This window comes from Syngnathus floridae, chromosome 4 (genome assembly GCF_059516105.1).
Source record: "Syngnathus floridae isolate MCC-2025c chromosome 4, RoL_Sflo_1.0, whole genome shotgun sequence".
Classification (NCBI taxonomy): domain Eukaryota; kingdom Metazoa; phylum Chordata; class Actinopteri; order Syngnathiformes; family Syngnathidae; genus Syngnathus; species Syngnathus floridae.
Window position 1 is genome coordinate 6,804,043 of NC_142416.1, and position 18,800 is coordinate 6,822,842.

The 18,800-nt window shown below is 41.0% G+C and overlaps 1 protein-coding gene across 6 annotated transcripts in view; it reads left to right on the top strand.

The window, feature by feature from the left end:
• sorcs1 (sortilin-related VPS10 domain containing receptor 1) overlaps positions 1-18,800 on the top strand; it is a 180,349-nt gene that overhangs the window by 113,045 nt on the left and 48,504 nt on the right. For all 6 annotated transcript variants that reach the window (XR_015858240.1, XR_015858241.1, XM_088374787.1 and 3 more), the window contains exons 10-12: positions 5,322-5,468; positions 10,271-10,373; positions 14,507-14,583. Coding sequence is in view for 4 of the 6 variants with exons in the window: in XM_088374787.1 (XP_088230913.1) it covers positions 5,322-5,468; positions 10,271-10,373; positions 14,507-14,583 (327 nt within the window). In the remaining 2 variants the exon portion in view is untranslated. The remainder of the gene's footprint in view (positions 1-5,321; positions 5,469-10,270; positions 10,374-14,506; positions 14,584-18,800) is intronic.

An 18,800-nucleotide genomic window follows, 5' to 3' on the forward strand; every position in this document is an offset into this window, starting at 1 on the left:
GGCCCCTATTGCAGTCATTGTCTTGTTAACTGTCGCCGTGTGACTCCTATGCATGATTGTGTGAATGTCAAAAATTGAACATACCTAACTTTCTGACCATCCAACCTCCACTGTGGTACAAAAAACCTTACTATTGTATTGAGTAGGTACATTGAGCAACCTAGCTCCCTCCTGACTGCCAAATGTCCTGTTCTAAAATTTATATAACTCGACCTCTACGTCTTAAGCTTGATGAGCCAAAATATCAGATCTTGCTCTTGTTTCCTACCGTTTTAGCCTATTTGTTTTATCCAAATCCGTTCAATCTCTGATTATAATGCTTTTCTCTGTAGCCCTACGTATTTTTCAAATTTTTATTTATTTATTTATCAAATCTCCTCAGTTCTGTCAAACTCAGTGCACAATGAATCTCCCTTCCACTTTGAACCAAGCTTCACCAAATTTGGTAACGCCGTAGCAAGGAGTGCGATTTGGTTGTCGGACACTCCAAGTCCATATCTTTTTGCTGCACTTCACCCTCTCAAGTTGGTGTTCTTTTGTTGTTGCTTCAGAGCGACCCCATCCATCACTCTTGAATGAGTCCATTGTTCAAATGAGTCAATTTTCATCATTGTGAGTTCCTCCGCTTTTCACTGTCTTTTCTCGTCCCCGAGGATGTTGTCTGTCCTCCGGAGTGTACTTGCCCCTCTCCAAGCACAACAGTAGTCTTTTCTTGTCCTTCGCCAAAGGGCAAAGGTGCTTCAGAGCCAGGCACCATTTTGTAGTTGTTCACGGCTGCAGGTGAAGTCTCGGATTGGGTTTCAGGGACCCTGACACTGAGAATGACAGGCTGGGACATCAAACTTGTAAGACTATCTCCAAATGTAGCTGCTTCCATCAATTTGCTGGTAACGTTTGTTTACCAAACTTCAAATTCTTCTAATAACAGCGGTCTCGTTTTTATATCGTAAATCCTGCAACTCATCCTATTTTTGAGCTACATTTTATCTATTGTTCCAATTTAATCGGACAGTATGTTGTCTTCAGTATCATTATTGAAAATCAACTCATCGAGGTCTGCTTTCCACATCAAGCCCTGATCTGTATGTCTTGACCTCTCACATGTTATTGTCATGCTTGCTCAAAAATGTGACTTCGAGTATGGTGCTGTGAATTCTCAATCTCCCCAATGAAATTGGATCCCACCTCGTAGTTCTTATCGTTCTCATGTTCCTGTTAGCCTGCAATTTTCCAAATCAAAAATGTTTTCTTTTAACTGTCTTTCTTTTGAACCTCTAAATCTCTCGTGTTGCTAACCTATCTACACCAGAACAAAAAATTTTTACCACAGTATAACACCAAATGTATTCGAAAATTCATTGTCATAAAGTGTTGTATTCTTACTATCTTCCAATATCTGTCCTACTCACTCCCTCCTTTTGAGGCTTGGCAACGCCCATGCCTCACACCTTGACAAACTTTATGGGAGAATGCGGTCCTAACGACATACGATTCCATCATCATTTAATCTGACTTTCTTTCCAAAACGCTTCTCAATTTCTCAGTTCACACATCTTCTACATGTGTTACTGGTTCTCCAGTTTTTTCTCTAGTTAATTATCAATCCAAAAGCTACGTGTTTCTTTCTAACATTCAACCTGCTCAAAATCACTCTTTCATCAAAGTCGCTCTACTAATTTTCTATAGTAGTCGCCAACGACTTCAACCATTCAACCTTTCATTCAAGCAATCATTCATCAATGCTCATCATATGCATCTCACACAGTCTCCAAAAAGGAGTCATACTATCACATTCATCCAAGCTCACCACACAGCATTCATATATCATTTTCAACTCAGGTTTCCTGGTAGAACAATCCACCAGTCCAAAAAAAACTTAACTAAAACAAACAACTGGCAAATTAATCTGAATTTTTTCTTTGTGTTTAAATTTGAAGAACTCAATCTCTCAGATTTAGCTTGCATTTAGAATTTTGTATAATCAACCAATCAATTATTCCTATTAAATGTAGCATTGCAAAATCTTAAATTCACAATTTAGCTTCTTCCAATTCCTGAAAGCATGTTCTGTCGTTTTTTTTTTTTTTTTTTCTTCATCAAATTTCTCATGTGAGCTCGACACTTAACATACACTAGTGTGGATTAGTTTCTGCTCGCAAACAGATTTCTCTCTTTTCCTCTCATTTTTATCTGTCAAAATTGTTTCTGTTCTGCGGTGTAAATTGAATAGACAACAGTCTAGCAAATTTCTTTATATTAAAAGTTTAGCCAATCTTCATCAATTTGGGACTCTAACTTTAACACATACGCACACACATGCACAGCTCTCGCGTGCAGAAGGTAGGTCTCAACAACAATGATTCGTCACAGGCTGGCCATTTCCTGTGGTCGATCATGAGCTGGTCCCTCCCATGCACACGAGGACAGCACATTCTAATTTTATTTATTTATCTTCTAGAAGCAAGTTGCATTTCTTTACCACTTGATTTGCATATTTTAACTTTAGTGTAACACAAATTGAGCTCTAGTCATTTGTAATTTGGGCATACAAACAGCATTGTCATACTTCTTGGATGGACAAGACTTCTAATAATTTAAAAAAATTCTAATAATCTGACAATGACATGTTTTGCTGTCGTATGGGCATCTGTTCTTTCTTTCTCTGTATGAGCATAAGCGGTCAAAGAGGAGGAAGCTTGTCATGCTAAAAATTTGGCTTTTCCTCTGCCCCTTCCTGCACCCTTTGATTGATATTGCTTTGCAGAACGACACTCTCGTGCAAAGTGTCCTCGTCTCCCACAGTTCCAACAGTTGTCTGAATCTGATGGGGGTTTTGATTTGAATGGTGGCTTGCGACGTTGTTGGTATCTAACTCTTCCTCTGCCCCTTTGGGAACTTTGGTAGAAGATTGTTGTATCTTCATTTAGATCATTATCATCATCTAGATGAAATACATCAAAACTTCTGCCTTTCTCAATCCCTTTGTCAGCGTCTCTGGGCCACTGCATGTTTTTTGTAAACCAAGCAGTGTCCGCTTCCACCAAGTGTTTTCTCACCCAACTGCCCAAGTCAGGGGGGAAACCAGTGAGGAGCGGAATTTTAAGATGTTGCTGATAAGCACTCTCATCTGCATCATTGAATGGGATGCCACTATGTACCCAGAATTCTTTTTCAAATCTCAATTGAATGGCGGCTTCATCACTTTTCAACTTTCCATCTTTTGTCTTTTGGATTTGTTCTCTTCTTTCTTGTGAAGCTTTCAACCACATTTTAGCACAATCCAATTCTCTCTCTTTTCTAATTTCCTTGTATTCCATACATATTCTTTCACTTCAGCATGTATTGCATACAATTAAGAAATCTCCTTGCCATGAACTTCTCATCTCAAAGAAGAGCAGAGCAAGAGATTTACCGTTCTTATTTCCCATCTTAATTCTAGTAGTTTTAGGTTATACAATTTCTTTTTCTCAAAAATATTATTATTATTATTACTTATTTATTTCTTTTATGTCTTTGAGGATCCTCAATGCAGGTTTAAATTGACCTTTCAACAAATTACTAGCCTGTATTATTGCCGTGGATCAATGCTAGAACTGCTATTTAGTCAATTTATCCTACCAGTCACACACTCAATCACACAAACGCCAGCGCTTTTTTAGGCCTCATGGCTCGGACAAACCAAAGCCGTATCTCATAGCTCGGACAAACCAAAGCCGTATCTCATAGCTCGGACAAACCAAAGCCGTATCTCATAGCTCGGATAAACCAAAGCCGTATCTCATAGCTCGGACAAACCAAAGCCGTATCTCATAGCTCGGACAAACCAAAGCCGTATCTCATAGCTCGGACAAGCCAAAGCCGTATCTCATGGCTCGGACAAACCAAAGCCGTATCTCTCGTGCACACAACTTAAGGCCTTTAACTTACTTGTTCCCTTGGTTCGTTGCACTGCCGGGTCCCGTCAATCCACCTCTGTCAGACGAAGGCAGACCTAAGATGCTGGCCCAGCGAAGAATTCTCTTCCCAGGACTTTCTTCTCCAGGTCCTCCTAATGGACACTGGCTTGTCGACAATGCAGCACGTCCTCCTTCGTCAGCCAGATAGCGGGTATGAGGGTCCCGGGTTTCGGCACCAAAATGTTAGAGATTTGTTCACTCAAACAATATCTTGCAAGAACCACACGGAGACAAGTAAGTCCTTTTTGACACCTGCAGGTGGAGAGTTCACTCACTCCAGAATGAAGTCTGAACCCTTGTTCCTGCGAGGGGATATTTATTAAGAGAAACAGAGTGGGGGTTGAGAGTGGGCAAATGGCCGAAGCCCCTGGCTGATCAAAGCACAGCAGGGGGTCCTTCACGATGTTGTGTGAACAAAACACTTTGGTTGCTTCCTCTGCAGCTAGTCAATCAGTTCAAAAGATCTTAGCACTTTGTTCTACTACTTTTGTTAAGACAGGACAAGCGAGTTTAATTATTACAGGTTACATTCCAACATAATCATAGGATAAAACTAACCAGAAAACCCTAACAGCTATCTTCCTGGGCCAGTCCAGTTTTTAACCCAATTTGTGTTGTTTTTAACCCAGCATTGTTAAGAATGCATGGTACCATAGTATCATTGCATTCTAGTATTTCACTCCTAGATGTTAATCATACACAGTCTTTGTTTATAGCACAGTTCAGACTGAAACAAAGTTTTCTCCTTCAGTTGCATGATACAGTGTGTGAATGTAAACAGTACGAGCCATACTGCAGTTTAGGCATACGTTTGATGTACAAATGCTATTTTTTACACCAAGCATAATCTAATCCAAAAACTTAATCCAAAATTATTGCTTATTTGGGTCTCAAATGCCACATGAATGAAATAATTAAGCAGCTGAGGATACTGCTCATATCTTACTTTGGCCCGGGCTAAGGAATCAAATATACTCTTGATTGGGGTCACCACCCAGATTGTAGGATATTCTAAAGCCTTCCTCTGGGACAGATTGCAGCACATGCCATTTATGAACGCGGTGTTACATTGTCTGATGCAACTGCCTCTGGCTCACTTCCTACCCCTCCTTGAACAAGCAGTCTAAAATAGTTTTGAAACAAACTTACAAATGCCCAGCTAGTCAAGCATTTGCCCCTCTGTGTTTGTAGCAATGTTTAGTCTTATTGGAAATATAAAAGAGCTAAGCAGAGGTGATTGTGTTACTTTGGAGATTGTCATTCTTGGTAGTTTTAATTTTTATTAGTGTGACTGAGGGAAATAACGTTTAAGCACTTGTACTTGTTGATGTTGTTTCTGAGTGTTTTTTTTTTCTGTCTTTACAGGTGGCAGGGATAAAAGGCATGTTCTTGGCCAACAAAAAGACAGATAAGAAAGTGAAGACACATATTACCTACAACAGAGGCAGAGACTGGAGGTTATTACAGGCACCAAATAAAGATCTGCGAGGCAATAGGATACACTGTATGCCAGTGAGTGTCTGCATTTATTAATTAACCTATAAATAAGCGTATTTTTACAGTATTACGATACAATACAATACAATACAATACAATACAATACAATACAATACAATACAATACAATACATCCCATACTACTTGTCCCTCAATACAATACAATACAATACAATACAATACAATACAATACAATACAATACAATACAATACAATACAATACAATACAATACAATATAATACAATACACGTTTCTATACAGACAAACAATTAATATTATTGTGTTATATATATATATATATATATATATATATATATATATATATATATATTTATTTATTTATTTATTTATTTATTTATCTATGCAGGCATAACAAATAAATGACAAGACAGAGTACCGTATTTGCCGGTGTATTAGTCGACCTTTTTCGATCCAAAATCGACCGAAAAAAATCGACCTCGACTTATACACCGAGTCATAAAATTTAACTTCGTATTCATCGCTTCAAATGTGATGGTAACCAAGGCCGTTTCTCATGCATCTCATTGTGCGTGGGTGTGCGTCCGTCAGGCTCATCAAAAAGCGAGAAACTGAATCACTATAAAGCGTTCGTCACATTAACACGCATCCTCAGCAACAATTTCAAATATTCTCACCTCAATAACGGACATCGAAAGCCAGGCAGCGACGATGACTGCTAGGGGGAAGTACTGGGTATTGAGCGAATGTGCGAGTCATCGCGCGTCAAGCAACGACAATAACTACCGGTACGTAAACATTCAATCGCCATGTCTTAAATGAATGTCGTTGGCACTTGGAAAATATTCGCCAAACTTGGCCAGACTTCCAGGGGAAGAGGCCGAATTTTCACTTGTTCTGGCCGACCGGAGGAACCAGCCGAGGCGGACACTTTACGGCGGTTGAGTCGTTCGCACTTTGAAAATATTTGCCAAACTTGGCCAGACTTCCAGGGGAAGAGGCCGAATTTTCACTTGTGGTGGCCGACATGGGGAACCAGCCGAGACGGACACTTTACGGCGGTTGAGTCGTTGGCACTTAGAAAATATTCGCCAAACTTGGCCGGACTTCCAGGGGAAGAGGCCGAATTTTCACTTGTGGTGGCCGACACGGGGAACCAGCCGAGGCGGACACTTTACGGCGGTTGAGTCGTTCGCACTTTGAAAATATTTGCCAAACTTGGCCAGACGTCCAGGGGAAGAGGCCGAATTTTCACTTGTGGTGGCCGACATGGGGAACCAGCCGAGGCGGACACTTTACGGTGGTTGAGTCGTTGGCACTTAGAAAATATTCGCCAAACTTGGCCAGACTTCCAGGGGAAGAGGCCGAATTTTCACTTGTTCTGGCCGACATGGGGAACCAGCCGAGGCGGACTCTTTATGGCGCAAGAGCCGTTGGCACTTAGAAAATATTCGCCAAACGCTCTCGATGGGACAGAAGACGACCTTATATGGGAAAAGGAGGAGGAAACTGAGGATAGAGAAGACCAAGAAGATACCCTTTATGACGACAAACTAAACGAAAACGAATGGAACGAGCTTTTCGGAAATAGCGACGATGAAGACGAATTTTGAACTCTATGTACCGGCAATCACTTTATAATTATAATTTGTTGTTTCTTAACTAACAATAAACCAGTTTCTAAGAGTGTTCATTGTTGCTAGTCTCTCTCGGCACGTAATATCACAGGGTCATGAAGTAAATAATATTTAAAATGGCGTATAGATCGCTCGCTACAAACTCGCAAATTTGAACACATTTCGTCAATAAATTTCGCATATTTCTGATTGAATTTTGAAGTTTAATATAATGCAACAATTGAGCTCGACTTATACAAAGGATATATCATAAAATCGTAAATTTCCGTCGAATTTTAGGGGGTCGACTTATACACCGAGTCGACTTATACACCGGCAAATACGGTAAGTCATGGCTTCATGCAAATATTTCACCCTTTGTATTTTCACATTAAGTTGGTACATCTGTGACTAAATTGAGACAAGATTTTTTTTAAATCCATTATTTCTAGGATATTTTTGTTTGGAGGTTGGCTATGAGGTTTCTCTTATGTAAAATAGGTGCCCTGGCTCAGCAGGTTGTCAAACACGGATCTTATCATCATCACTTTCCCAATAAGTCTTGTATGATGCCAATAGACTGAGATGTATCATAATCCATATTGGCCTAGAGTCATTATTGTGCATATTATTACTATTCAATTGATAATAGTTATATGTGAATTAGCTCAGCTCTATGGAGGACTAAAAGTATTAGAATTAATTAAATAAATACACCATGAAATGTTTAATTACAAATGTCATTATTGTTCGTGTTATTACTATTTATTTGATAACAATCGTGTGAATTAGCTCAGCTCTATAAAGGACCAAAAGTGTCAAAATTAAATAAATATTACACCATGAAATGTTTAATTACAACTGTCATTAATTAAATAAAAATAAATAAATAGATGTCTGGCTAAATACATACATGTTTCATTCATTAACTAAACTATGGCATCAGAGCAACAGCTGGGTGAATAATTGTACGGTATCCTAACATTACATGACACATAAATAATTAACTGAGAATGTGCCTGGTATGTTAACATAATTAAGAGTTATTCAAATAACTATAGCATAAATATAATGTTAACAAGTATACCAAACCAACCGTGTCTCTCCAAATCACTCAATCCAATGAAATCTTCATCCTCTGCGTCACTTTTAAACAACTCCGCCAACTCCAAAGTAGAAGATGCAGTGCTTCCGCTTCTACATCGCTTACGTCAGACTCATCATCAGTTGCAGTTCGAATTATTCCACAGGCCTAGAGCGCCCTCTTGCGGTTTAGTGTGAAAATAACATGTGAAATGATCAAATAATGTGTTAATATTTTCACACATAAGTCACTCCTGAGTATAAGTTGCACCCCAGGCCAAACTATGAAAAAAAACTGTGACTTATAGTCCGGAAAATACGGTAATAATCGGTATGGACCCTAAAAAACGTCTCCACACCTTTTTTGAATTGTCTACACTGTTTGTACTATGTGTCCTCTCTGCATCCATTGCAGCCTGGTCATCCTAGAAGAAGGACCCTCCCATCTGTGGTCTCTTCACAAGGTTTCTCATTTCCCCTAGCTGGAGTTTTGAGTTAATCCTTGCCCTCTTGGGAGTTCAAGATCAGGGGATGTTTGAGAATATCTTCCATTTTTCACATGGCCTGAGTGTTGTTGTTAGTCACCTAAATGTGACCTAAACAGTGGCTGTGATTTACCGAAGTCAAATTCCTTGTTTGGCACACTCAAACATGGCGAATAAAAAAAAAAACTCTTGAATCTTATCCAGTGAGTTGTACCAGAGAGCGTGTGGCACACACACACACACACACACACACACACACACATGCACGCACGCACGCACGCACACACACACACACACATACACATGGAGGGAGGGAGGGAGGGAGGGAGCGAGGGAGGGAGGGAGGGAGGGAGGGATTTGGAGACTTGGTTGTGCGGGCCCTGCTGCAATGAGATTGTCTGCCGCGTTGCTGGAAGGATATTATGACACACAGCATGTCCTCCCTTAAACTTTAGTGTGAATTATGACGCGTCATAACCATGTGTGCCGCCATCTTGGAGTGTTCCTTAGGAAAAACAGAAGAGTTTTGTGAACAGACCAATCAGTACACAGACAAACTGAACTAAAAGGTTTGAACAGTTCCACACCTAACATGTATACAGTACAACATATAAAGTATAACATATTATAGCAACCTTTGCATATAGTTCAAAAGATTTTAGTTTCCTATGGTCTGGAGGGGCCATCAAAGCAACAGGAGTGACCGGCTGGAAGGTCGGTGTGAGGGGAGAGTAGACTCAGCCGGGAGCTTTGAACTGGTTTTATCCATGGGAACACCATTATAACCGATAAGCAACTCGGGGACCACTGCTTTGGCGGAATATTATTTTATTCTGCACTGAAGGAGGATAGACTCATACTCATACTTTATTTGCATCTGTACATCGGCTACATTTGACATGATTTGGATGGGTAAATGATTTGAAAAAATAGCTAGAAAATAAATCAAGTCTAAGTAATAAATCTTTTTTTTTTTTACATGTTGCAATTGTTTTCCATTTCCTATTTCGCGGACCACCTGCAATACCGTCACGGACCACTAGAGAGCCGCAGACCACCGGTTGACAACCCCATGACTAAGTGGTTACAGTTGTCAGTGTTTTTGGTGGGCTGCTTCCCTTCAAGTACATTTCAGTAAATGGGAAATATTTGATTATAAAATAGACATTTAACTCGGATGTGTTTTATTCTGCATTCTCTGACCACAGTGAAAAATAGTATATACATATAATTGGATATCCTTGATTAACTTATGTGTTTGCAAATCTTTTGTAAATATGGCTTCATACACCAAAAGTATTTTTTCTTAAGCTTGCCATTGTGTAGCATGTCTTGCCTCCTTTCTTCCCATATTATACAGCAATTTGTCAGGAAATGTCATCGCTTTAATAAACCCCTAAACAGCCTGTCACCTCATGGCCTGCATCACCGACATTTTGCTCAGTCGTGATGAGAATTGTGCCGTTAAAGGTTAACCGAATCAAAACTAATGGTGCGCCGAGCCAATAGAGAAATGGCACATGCGATACATTGAATGTGAGGGTTGCAAAGCCAAAGTGTTGCTTCACCTGTTGGGATTTTTTTTGTTTGATTTTGGTTGGGCCTAATACTTTGAATAATTGAGGTTGTGACTATTTTTTGTTTGTATACACAGCCCTATTGTTCATTGCATCTTCATCTTCATGTCTCTGCAAATCCCTACACATCAGGAAGCATAGCAAGTAGGGAGTCAGCACCTGGGATCATTGTGGCATCAGGTGAGTTCCAGAAGCATTTTCCTTTTGACTCTGTTTCTCTAATACTATAAAGCAATAGAAAATTAAACTAAAAATCCACCAAAAAAAAAAAAAAACATAAAAACACAAGATAAATACCCAAAATACAAAGTCGGGTAATATACTCATTGAGTAAATGAAGCAATGTCGGTCGATTCACGTTTAGATCGTTTTCTTGCAACGTTAATGTTCAGTGTCGAGGGGGTGACAGCAAGGCCATTGCTCATCCCACACAACTGTAGATTATATTGTTGTGATTGAGTCCTTTAAAAGTTCTCCCTTTGAGTACCTGAACTTGCTTAAATTGCAGCGGAAGGTTGGAGCAAAAAACGGGGAGGACTTTATGCACCCAGCTTTTACTAGCCCTCCTGGCAATTCCTGAATATATCGTATTTGCAGGAAGCCAGCTGCTGTGTGAACACCCACACGGACATAGAAATGTACCGCTTCAGTGAGTTTTATGGGAAAAACTCATATGTGACTTGTGGAAAAATGTGACTTTTACCTTTACATACTTGTATTATGTTATACACAATTTTAAAGAAGGAGACATGAACTCTGAACTCACTTTTGTATCTAATCAGTCCTGGTGGTTAATAATAAATTGATACATTTACATCTCGCTTACTCCAAAATCATCTCGCAAACTCCAAAATTGTCCCGAGGTGTGATTGTGAATGGTTGACCATCTATATGTGCCCTACGATTGGCTGCCAACCATTTCAGGGTGTACTAGCCTACTGTCTGTCTGTCTGGCTGGCTGGCTGGCTGTCGGTCTGTCTGTCTGTCTGTCGGTCTGTCTGTCAGCTTAAATTTTAGCGCCACCCCTCAGCACTATCATAGCCACTAACTTGCTGTATATTATTTGAGAGAATATAACATGTGCATTGCAACACGTGACACCTCGCAGGGAAAGGCAAAGCACCGTCATTTTATTTCTGCCTCAAACCAGCAATGTTTCACCCTGTTTTCTGCCAGAAAACAAAGCAAAGGAAATACTCAGTGTCTCACTGTGGAGAAAAAGTAAAAACTCCCAGAAAATGAGAGCACCAACCCCCCGGGTGAATTCACAACTCCGTGATATTTACTCCCACATGACTCCTCAGTGTCAATAACTCAGCAGCACATGCCGCAGGTGTCTGGAGATGGCCAAGTTTTCTTCAAAAGTGCGGTTGTATGAACCTTTACTCAAATAAGCGTAAGAAATGTATAAGTGGAGATAAAAACTACATTTTAATGTATGTATACTTTTTATGAGGGGTCATTTTAACATCGATTACCCTAATAACTTTTCCATCCAATGATCAAGTAACCGCCTTCCCCCAGAGTCAGTTTGAATGCCAACATACGTATATGTGCACATAAAAAAATTCATATACAAAAAAAAAAATATATATATATATGTATATATATATATATATATATATATATATATATATATATATATATATATATATATATATATATATATATATACATATATATATATATATATATATATATATATATATATATATATATATCGAGTTGGCGATGAAGGTTCTCAGAGTCCCATTGATGTTGTACAGGCTCAATCATTGTGGTTTTCCACTGCGCCAACTCGATGAAACAGTGGAAAACCACACTTGAAGCCAATGGCAAGCCACTTGCACACGTGACCATCAAATGTGGTATATACCAAGGAGACGCTCTGTCCCCAATGCTGTTCTGTATAGGACTGAACCCCCTCAGTCAAATAATCAACAAGACGGGCTATGGATACCAACTCAGGAATGGGGCCACCATCAGCCACCTCCTCTACATGGATGACATAAAGCTGTACGCTAAGAACGAGCGGGACATTGACTCCCTGATCCACACTACCAGGATCTACAGCTCTGACATCGGAATGTCATTCGGACTTGAGAAATGTGGCCGCATGGTGACTAAAAGAGGAAAGGTAATCCACACAGAGGGGGTCTCACTCCCAGAAGGAGCAATAGCAGACATTGAGGACAGCTACAAATACCTTGGAATTCCACAGGCAAATGGCAACCTTGACGAGGAAACAAGGAAAGCAGCCACAGCCAAATACGTCCATCGAGTAAGGCAAGTCCTAAGAAGTCAGCTCAATGGCAAGAACAAGTCCCTAGCCATCAACAGCTACGCCCTACCAGTAATCAGATACCCTGCAGGAATCATACGGTGGCCAAAGGAAGATATACGGACCACAGATATCAAGACACGGAAGCTCCTAACCATGCATGGAGGGTTCCATCCCAAGTCCAGCACCCTGAGACTGTACACTAGCCGTAAAGAAGGAGGCCGAGGACTAGCGAGCGTGAGAGCCACTATCCAAGATGAAACATCCAAGATCCATAAGTACATCAGGGATAAGGCCCCAACGGATCACGTGCTCAGTGAATGTCTCAGACAATGGGCATCAAAGGAAGATGAGGTGCTGGAGGGACCATCATGGGAGGACAAGCCCCTACATGGGATGTACCACCGAAACATAGCTGAAGTAGCTGATATCCAGAAATCCTACCAATGGCTAGAAAGAGCTGGTCTGAAGGACAGCACAGAGGCACTGATCCTGGCTGCACAAGAACAGGCCTTGAGCACCAGAGCAATAGAGGCCCAAATCTACCACACCAGACAAGACCCCAGGTGTAGATTGTGCAAAGAAGGTCCTGAGAGAATCCAGCACATAACTGCAGGGTGTAAGATGCTGGCAGGTAAAGCATACATGGAGCGCCATAACCAAGTAGCTGGAATAGTGTACAGGAACATCTGTGCAGAGTATGGACTGGAAGTCCCAAGGTCCAAGTGGGAAACACCTCCAAAGGTGGTAGAGAATGACCAAGCCAAGATCCTCTGGGACTTCCAGATCCAGACAGACAGAATGGTAATGGCGAACCAACCGGACATTGTGGTGGTGGACAAAGAGCAGAGGAAAGCCGTTGTGGTTGACATAGCCATCCCAAATGATGGTAACATTAGGAAAAAGGAACATGAGAAACTTGAGAAATATCAAGGGCTCAGAGAAGAGCTGGAGAAGACCTGGAGAGTTAAGACTTCAGTGGTACCTGTGGTCATTGGAGCACTAGGGGTAGTAACCCCCAAACTGGAGGAGTGGCTGAAACAGATCCCAGGAAAAACATCTGACATCTCAGTCCAGAAAAGTGCAGCACTAGGAACAGCAAAGATACTGCGTAGAACCCTCAAGCTCCCAGGCCTCTGGTAGAGGACCCGAGCTTGAAGGGAAAAAGATACCACCCACGGGGGGGTGAGGAAAAAGTTTTTTTTTATATATATATATATATATATATATGTATATATATATATATATATGTATATATATATATGTATATATATGTATATATACTATATCCATCCATCCATCCATTTTCTGTACCACGGGGGTCGCGGGGGTGCTGGAGCCTATCTCAGCAGTCATCGGGCAGTAGCCGGGGGACACCCTGAACCGGTTGCCAGCCAATCGCAGAGCACACAGAGACGAACATTCATCCGCGCTCGCACTCACACCTATGGACAATTTGGACTGCTCAATCAGCCTATAGTGCATCACATGGTTGTGAAAAAAAAAAAATTGACATAATAACGACTGAAAAGTCAATGCGCAAGCATGTTAAATTTGGCCCTTTGAGCGAACTGTAGGCTGCAGGGTTCACATTTTTAACTGCTTATCTTGTAAAAAAAAAAAAAGTCTCTCAGTCCATAGTCTTTAGCAATGACCTAACCTCGAATAGGAATGTAGATGACAGTAATCGGAACATATTATAGTCTTTCAAGTGTAATGCCAGCTGTTACTTAGCTAATGTATACATTACACAACAGTATTGAGAATTATGGATTAGGGCAGTTTACATATTTGGGAATGCACATTGAAACCACTTTGAAAAACAGCTGTATTACTCAGGATTTATTTGATATTTGGCAGAGTAAATGTTCTGTACAATCTTATATGCTATATTTATCTTTAAATCTGCAGCACCATGCGGCAGCGCTCACAATTACACATTATTATTGTCTCCTCACCACATTTAACTGAATTTGTTGTACATTTTTGCAAGCATTCTTCGTTCTCACTTTGCCCTTTGCTTGCATTAAAGGTTCCTCTGGTTCTGAGCTGACCACCAGCAATGTCAGTGTATACATAACCTCGGATGCAGGAAACACATGGAGACAGGTGGGGGTACACACATATTGCTATTATGCAACATTGTTATGCCTTATGTATTTTGTGGTGGTTGTAGATAAATATGACAGCAGCTTACCCTGGTAAGTTACAGGTAAAAAGTTAAATAAAAACAATTTGGGGGTGTGTGGGGGTCAAAACAATTCAACACCGGTCAAAACCTGTCAAGAGGAATTGAGATGATAGACTAATCTTATGAAAATAAGGGCTGGAACACTATTACAGAAAAATGAGACAAGCCAACACTGGAGGGAGTGAGAGGGGAGCTTTTGTGGTTGCAGACATAATTGTTAGTCCGAAGCCAGCAATTAGAAAGACTCGTAGGACTGGCCATCAAAAGTCATTATTAGCCCAAGTCAGAAAATTATGTAATTGCTAACTTTGGTTATGTCAGAAGAGCCCAAATCAGAGATCAGTCAAGCAAGACAAAATTCTGTTGAGCAACAACCTCGAGAGAGTCAAATAACCAGTGCATGACATACCATGTAAAGTATCTCAATCACATGTCGATCATTGCTAGATAAAAAATTAACCCACATTGTCACACTCAATCGTGTTTTGATCCATTAACTTTTTCATTGGTGTTCATCTGAATTCCACAAACAATTTAAATTGGAGGAGTAACTTTGTTCACAGTGTTCAGTGTCGGTCGGGAGCTTGGAGCTCTATTGATCATTTAAAAGCTGTTCATTGAAAGGAACTGTATCATGCTATTTTAAGCTTTCCACAGTAAATTATAAGCATGTTATAGGCATGTTTACATATCAAGGGTCTCAAACTCAATTTGCCTGGGGGCCACTGGAGGTAAAGTCTGGTGTGAGGCTGGGCCGCATTGTTTTTGTCATGTGCTGGTGCCACCTGCGACGGGACCACACCCCCCTGTCAGTGGAATCACCGTCACCTGCCACGGGTTCATGGACAGCGCTATATCAGCGCCGCCAGCGCAGACCCGAGTGTCAGTCTGTCCCTTGATGCTGCTTCGCTCATCAGTCCCGGAGAAACTGACTCGCTTGACTATTTGAAACCCCCGCAGAATCGTTTGTCCTCTCCAGCCCGATCGCCGCTCCAGCGCCAGCTGTTCCCATCATCCCCTTCCACAATAAAGTCCGGCGCTACGCACTTGGCTGTACTGTCCGATCCTTAACAGTTTTTTTTCACGCTTGACTAAAAACTTAATGTTATCTATCATATGCAAGAAAAATTATTATCAAACAGTAATAAATAAATAACGTTAAAAATATGAAAACAATATTAATACAGTAGCCATAGAAAATTGAAGAATCCACGTACACCGTAATATCTGGACTATAAGCCGCTACTTTTTGCTCAAGTTTTGTACCCTGGAGCTTGTCATCCGGTGCGGTGTATCTACGGATTTTTCGTGATTTTTATGATGAATTGATCACTTTTATACGCTCGTAAAAAGGCTGTGGACCGCTGTTGTGCGGCACCGCTTTGCTGGACGGAGGGATATGTGACACGGATACTGGGGAGAAGAGTGGTGTTTTGATCGCATGTCCATCCGCCAGGCAAATAATGCCATGTAATTGACACAAAGAAGAGACTGAACGAGCTCAAGACGGACATTACTGAAGAAAGGAAGATTTTATACACAAACCCTCATTATGGGGGACAAAAAAATGCATATCATGTTGCTTTTAAGTTAAAGGCAGTCGATTTGGCCCTTAACATAGGAACTCCAGCTGCTCATGCATTGTAGAGGTTACTTCCGGTCACTAGGGGGCACTGGGCTATTGTTGATGACATCTCGTTGCGTCACCGTTTTCTTTCTTTATTCCCTGCTCACGTCTACTCTGGAGTTGTATGTGTAGCACGCTAGTTGAATGTAACTTAGCGCTTTGTGCATGAATACATTTTTTGCTGGTGCGGTTTATAGTCCAGAAATTACGGCAGTTGCTGACTGGAGAAATGTATTATTATTTACATTCACATGTCGTTATTAACAGTTCTTTAACCTTGGAAGGAACATTGTTCTGAACATGGCTTCTGCCTACTTCTTGCTGCTAGAGACCCGGCAGCGGTTCCTCTCTCATAGCTGAGCCACGTTTGGTGTGAGGGAGGAAGCAGTTGAGACCCTCAGTAGGGCTTGAAGATGCTCATTAGTAAGGCTGGACTTGTACTTGGACTTAACTGAAATTTAAGGTAGAAAAGAGCTTTTCATACCTCTACTTACAAACTTCCGCGAGCGGGTTTGTAAGGAGAAACATTTATAAGTAGAGGCAACATTGTCAATGTAAAAGCAAATACCGTATTTTACGGATTAAAAGTCCCTCCGGTATATAGGTCGTATTAGACATAAAATGCACAATAACGTGAAAAAAAACATATATAAGTCGCTCCGGAGTATGAGTCGCATTTTGGGGGAAATTTATTCAACAAAATCCAACACCAAGAACAGACATGAACGAGCAACAACAGGCTAAACGATAGGTATGCTAACGTGACATAAGCACAAACGAAGAGCTGAGAACGGGCCTGACGTAACATTCAGAGTTATTAAAAAAGCTATGACATAAATAACACGTTTATAAAACCATCTGTGTCACTCCAATTCATTGAATCCATCGATCGTCCTTGATGTCAACAAAGGGTGCTGGCGGCGCTTGCACTTCAAAATATTCCACCGGCCCATATAACGATATATAAATTATATATCAAATAACTATTATATAAGCAATAATATTATCAAACCATCTGTGTCACTCCAAATCATTAAATCCATCGATCAAATTCCTCGTCCTCGTCAACGCCGCACGTGCGCCTTGACGTCAGCCTCGTCGTTATTCCACAGATCTAGTGTATAACTACATTGTAGCATTAACAAAGCACAAGGAAAGACGTGGGTTTGGTAAACGGCTCTTTATTTAACAAAGCAAGAGTTCAACGAGCCAACTATAACAGAAATAGTGAGCCGCCACATGGCCCCCATGCACCGGCGTGGACTTCCAGGCATGTGGCGGCGTGGACTTCCATCCCCGGAGGTAGCACTTCCAGCCACGGAGGTAGAAGAGAGCTCCATAGAATAGGACCGAGCGTGATTAAAAGCCATGTCCGAGCCCCATCCACCATCCCTGGACAGTCACCCGGCCAAGCGCTGGCCCCCGACTTCGATCCACGGAGGTGAAAGAGAACTCCGTAGAGTAGGACCGGGCGTGCGTAAAAGCCAAAATAGTTTTTCAAATTTTCTGTGTCACTCCAAATCATTAAATCCTTCAAACTCTTCGTCCTCCGTGTCACTTACAAACAAAGCCGCTAATGATGCCGGTAGTACGTGGGGCCCTTCGTCATCTTCGTCATCCCGTGATCGAATCTTTGTCCTTTATGTAAACAACTGCTGCGCCGCGCCGCGCTGCTGACGTCACTTGAAATTCAAATTACAGTAATCCCTTGCTACATCGCGGTTCGTTTATCGCAGTTTCACTTTTGAAGATTTATGAAAAAATTCACATATAAGTCGCTTCTCAGTATAAGTTGCCCCCCCCACCCAAACTATGAAAAAAAAAACGCGACTTATAGTCCCAAAAATACGGTAATGCATGCCAAACTATCCCAAAAGTAGCACTTTTTGCCCTATTACTCCGTATAAAACACACAGACAACCAAAACAACAGTTTGATTTTTGCTTTTTCAAACCTTGGGGGGGGAACCTGTTCTAATTTTCTACACTTGCTAAAAATACCCACGAGAAGACACAAAAAGTCAAATGAATAGATTATTGTATGCTTCCACAAACTCCTCCTTGCAATGTGCTCATGTACTCGTCATTACTTTTTGGTGCTATCACTGAGTTTTCCGACTGTGTGAGTGGTGATTAAACGCAAGTGGGAACTTAAAAAAATTAAATAAAAGAAAAGAAACCTAGCTTTTAAAGATGGAAATTGACAAATATGAAAGTGTGTTCTTCATGTTTTTATTGTAAACAAGCTGGTTCTCTCTGCCACACGGCAATACCTTCTGCCTTTCACTCAATGCGTGTATGCTCCTGAAAGAGGGAATTTTCATGGGGACACCTACACCGGCCGTACTAGACGTACACATGCCTTTGCCATGCTCCTTTATGATTTCAAGTTTTATATTGATAGTCTTAGGAGACATACTCGACTACATTATATTTGTTTTTACACTGCTAACGCATCGAGATGAACAGGGAATGGCAGAGTGGCTGGTGCTTTGGTTTGGAAGTCGAA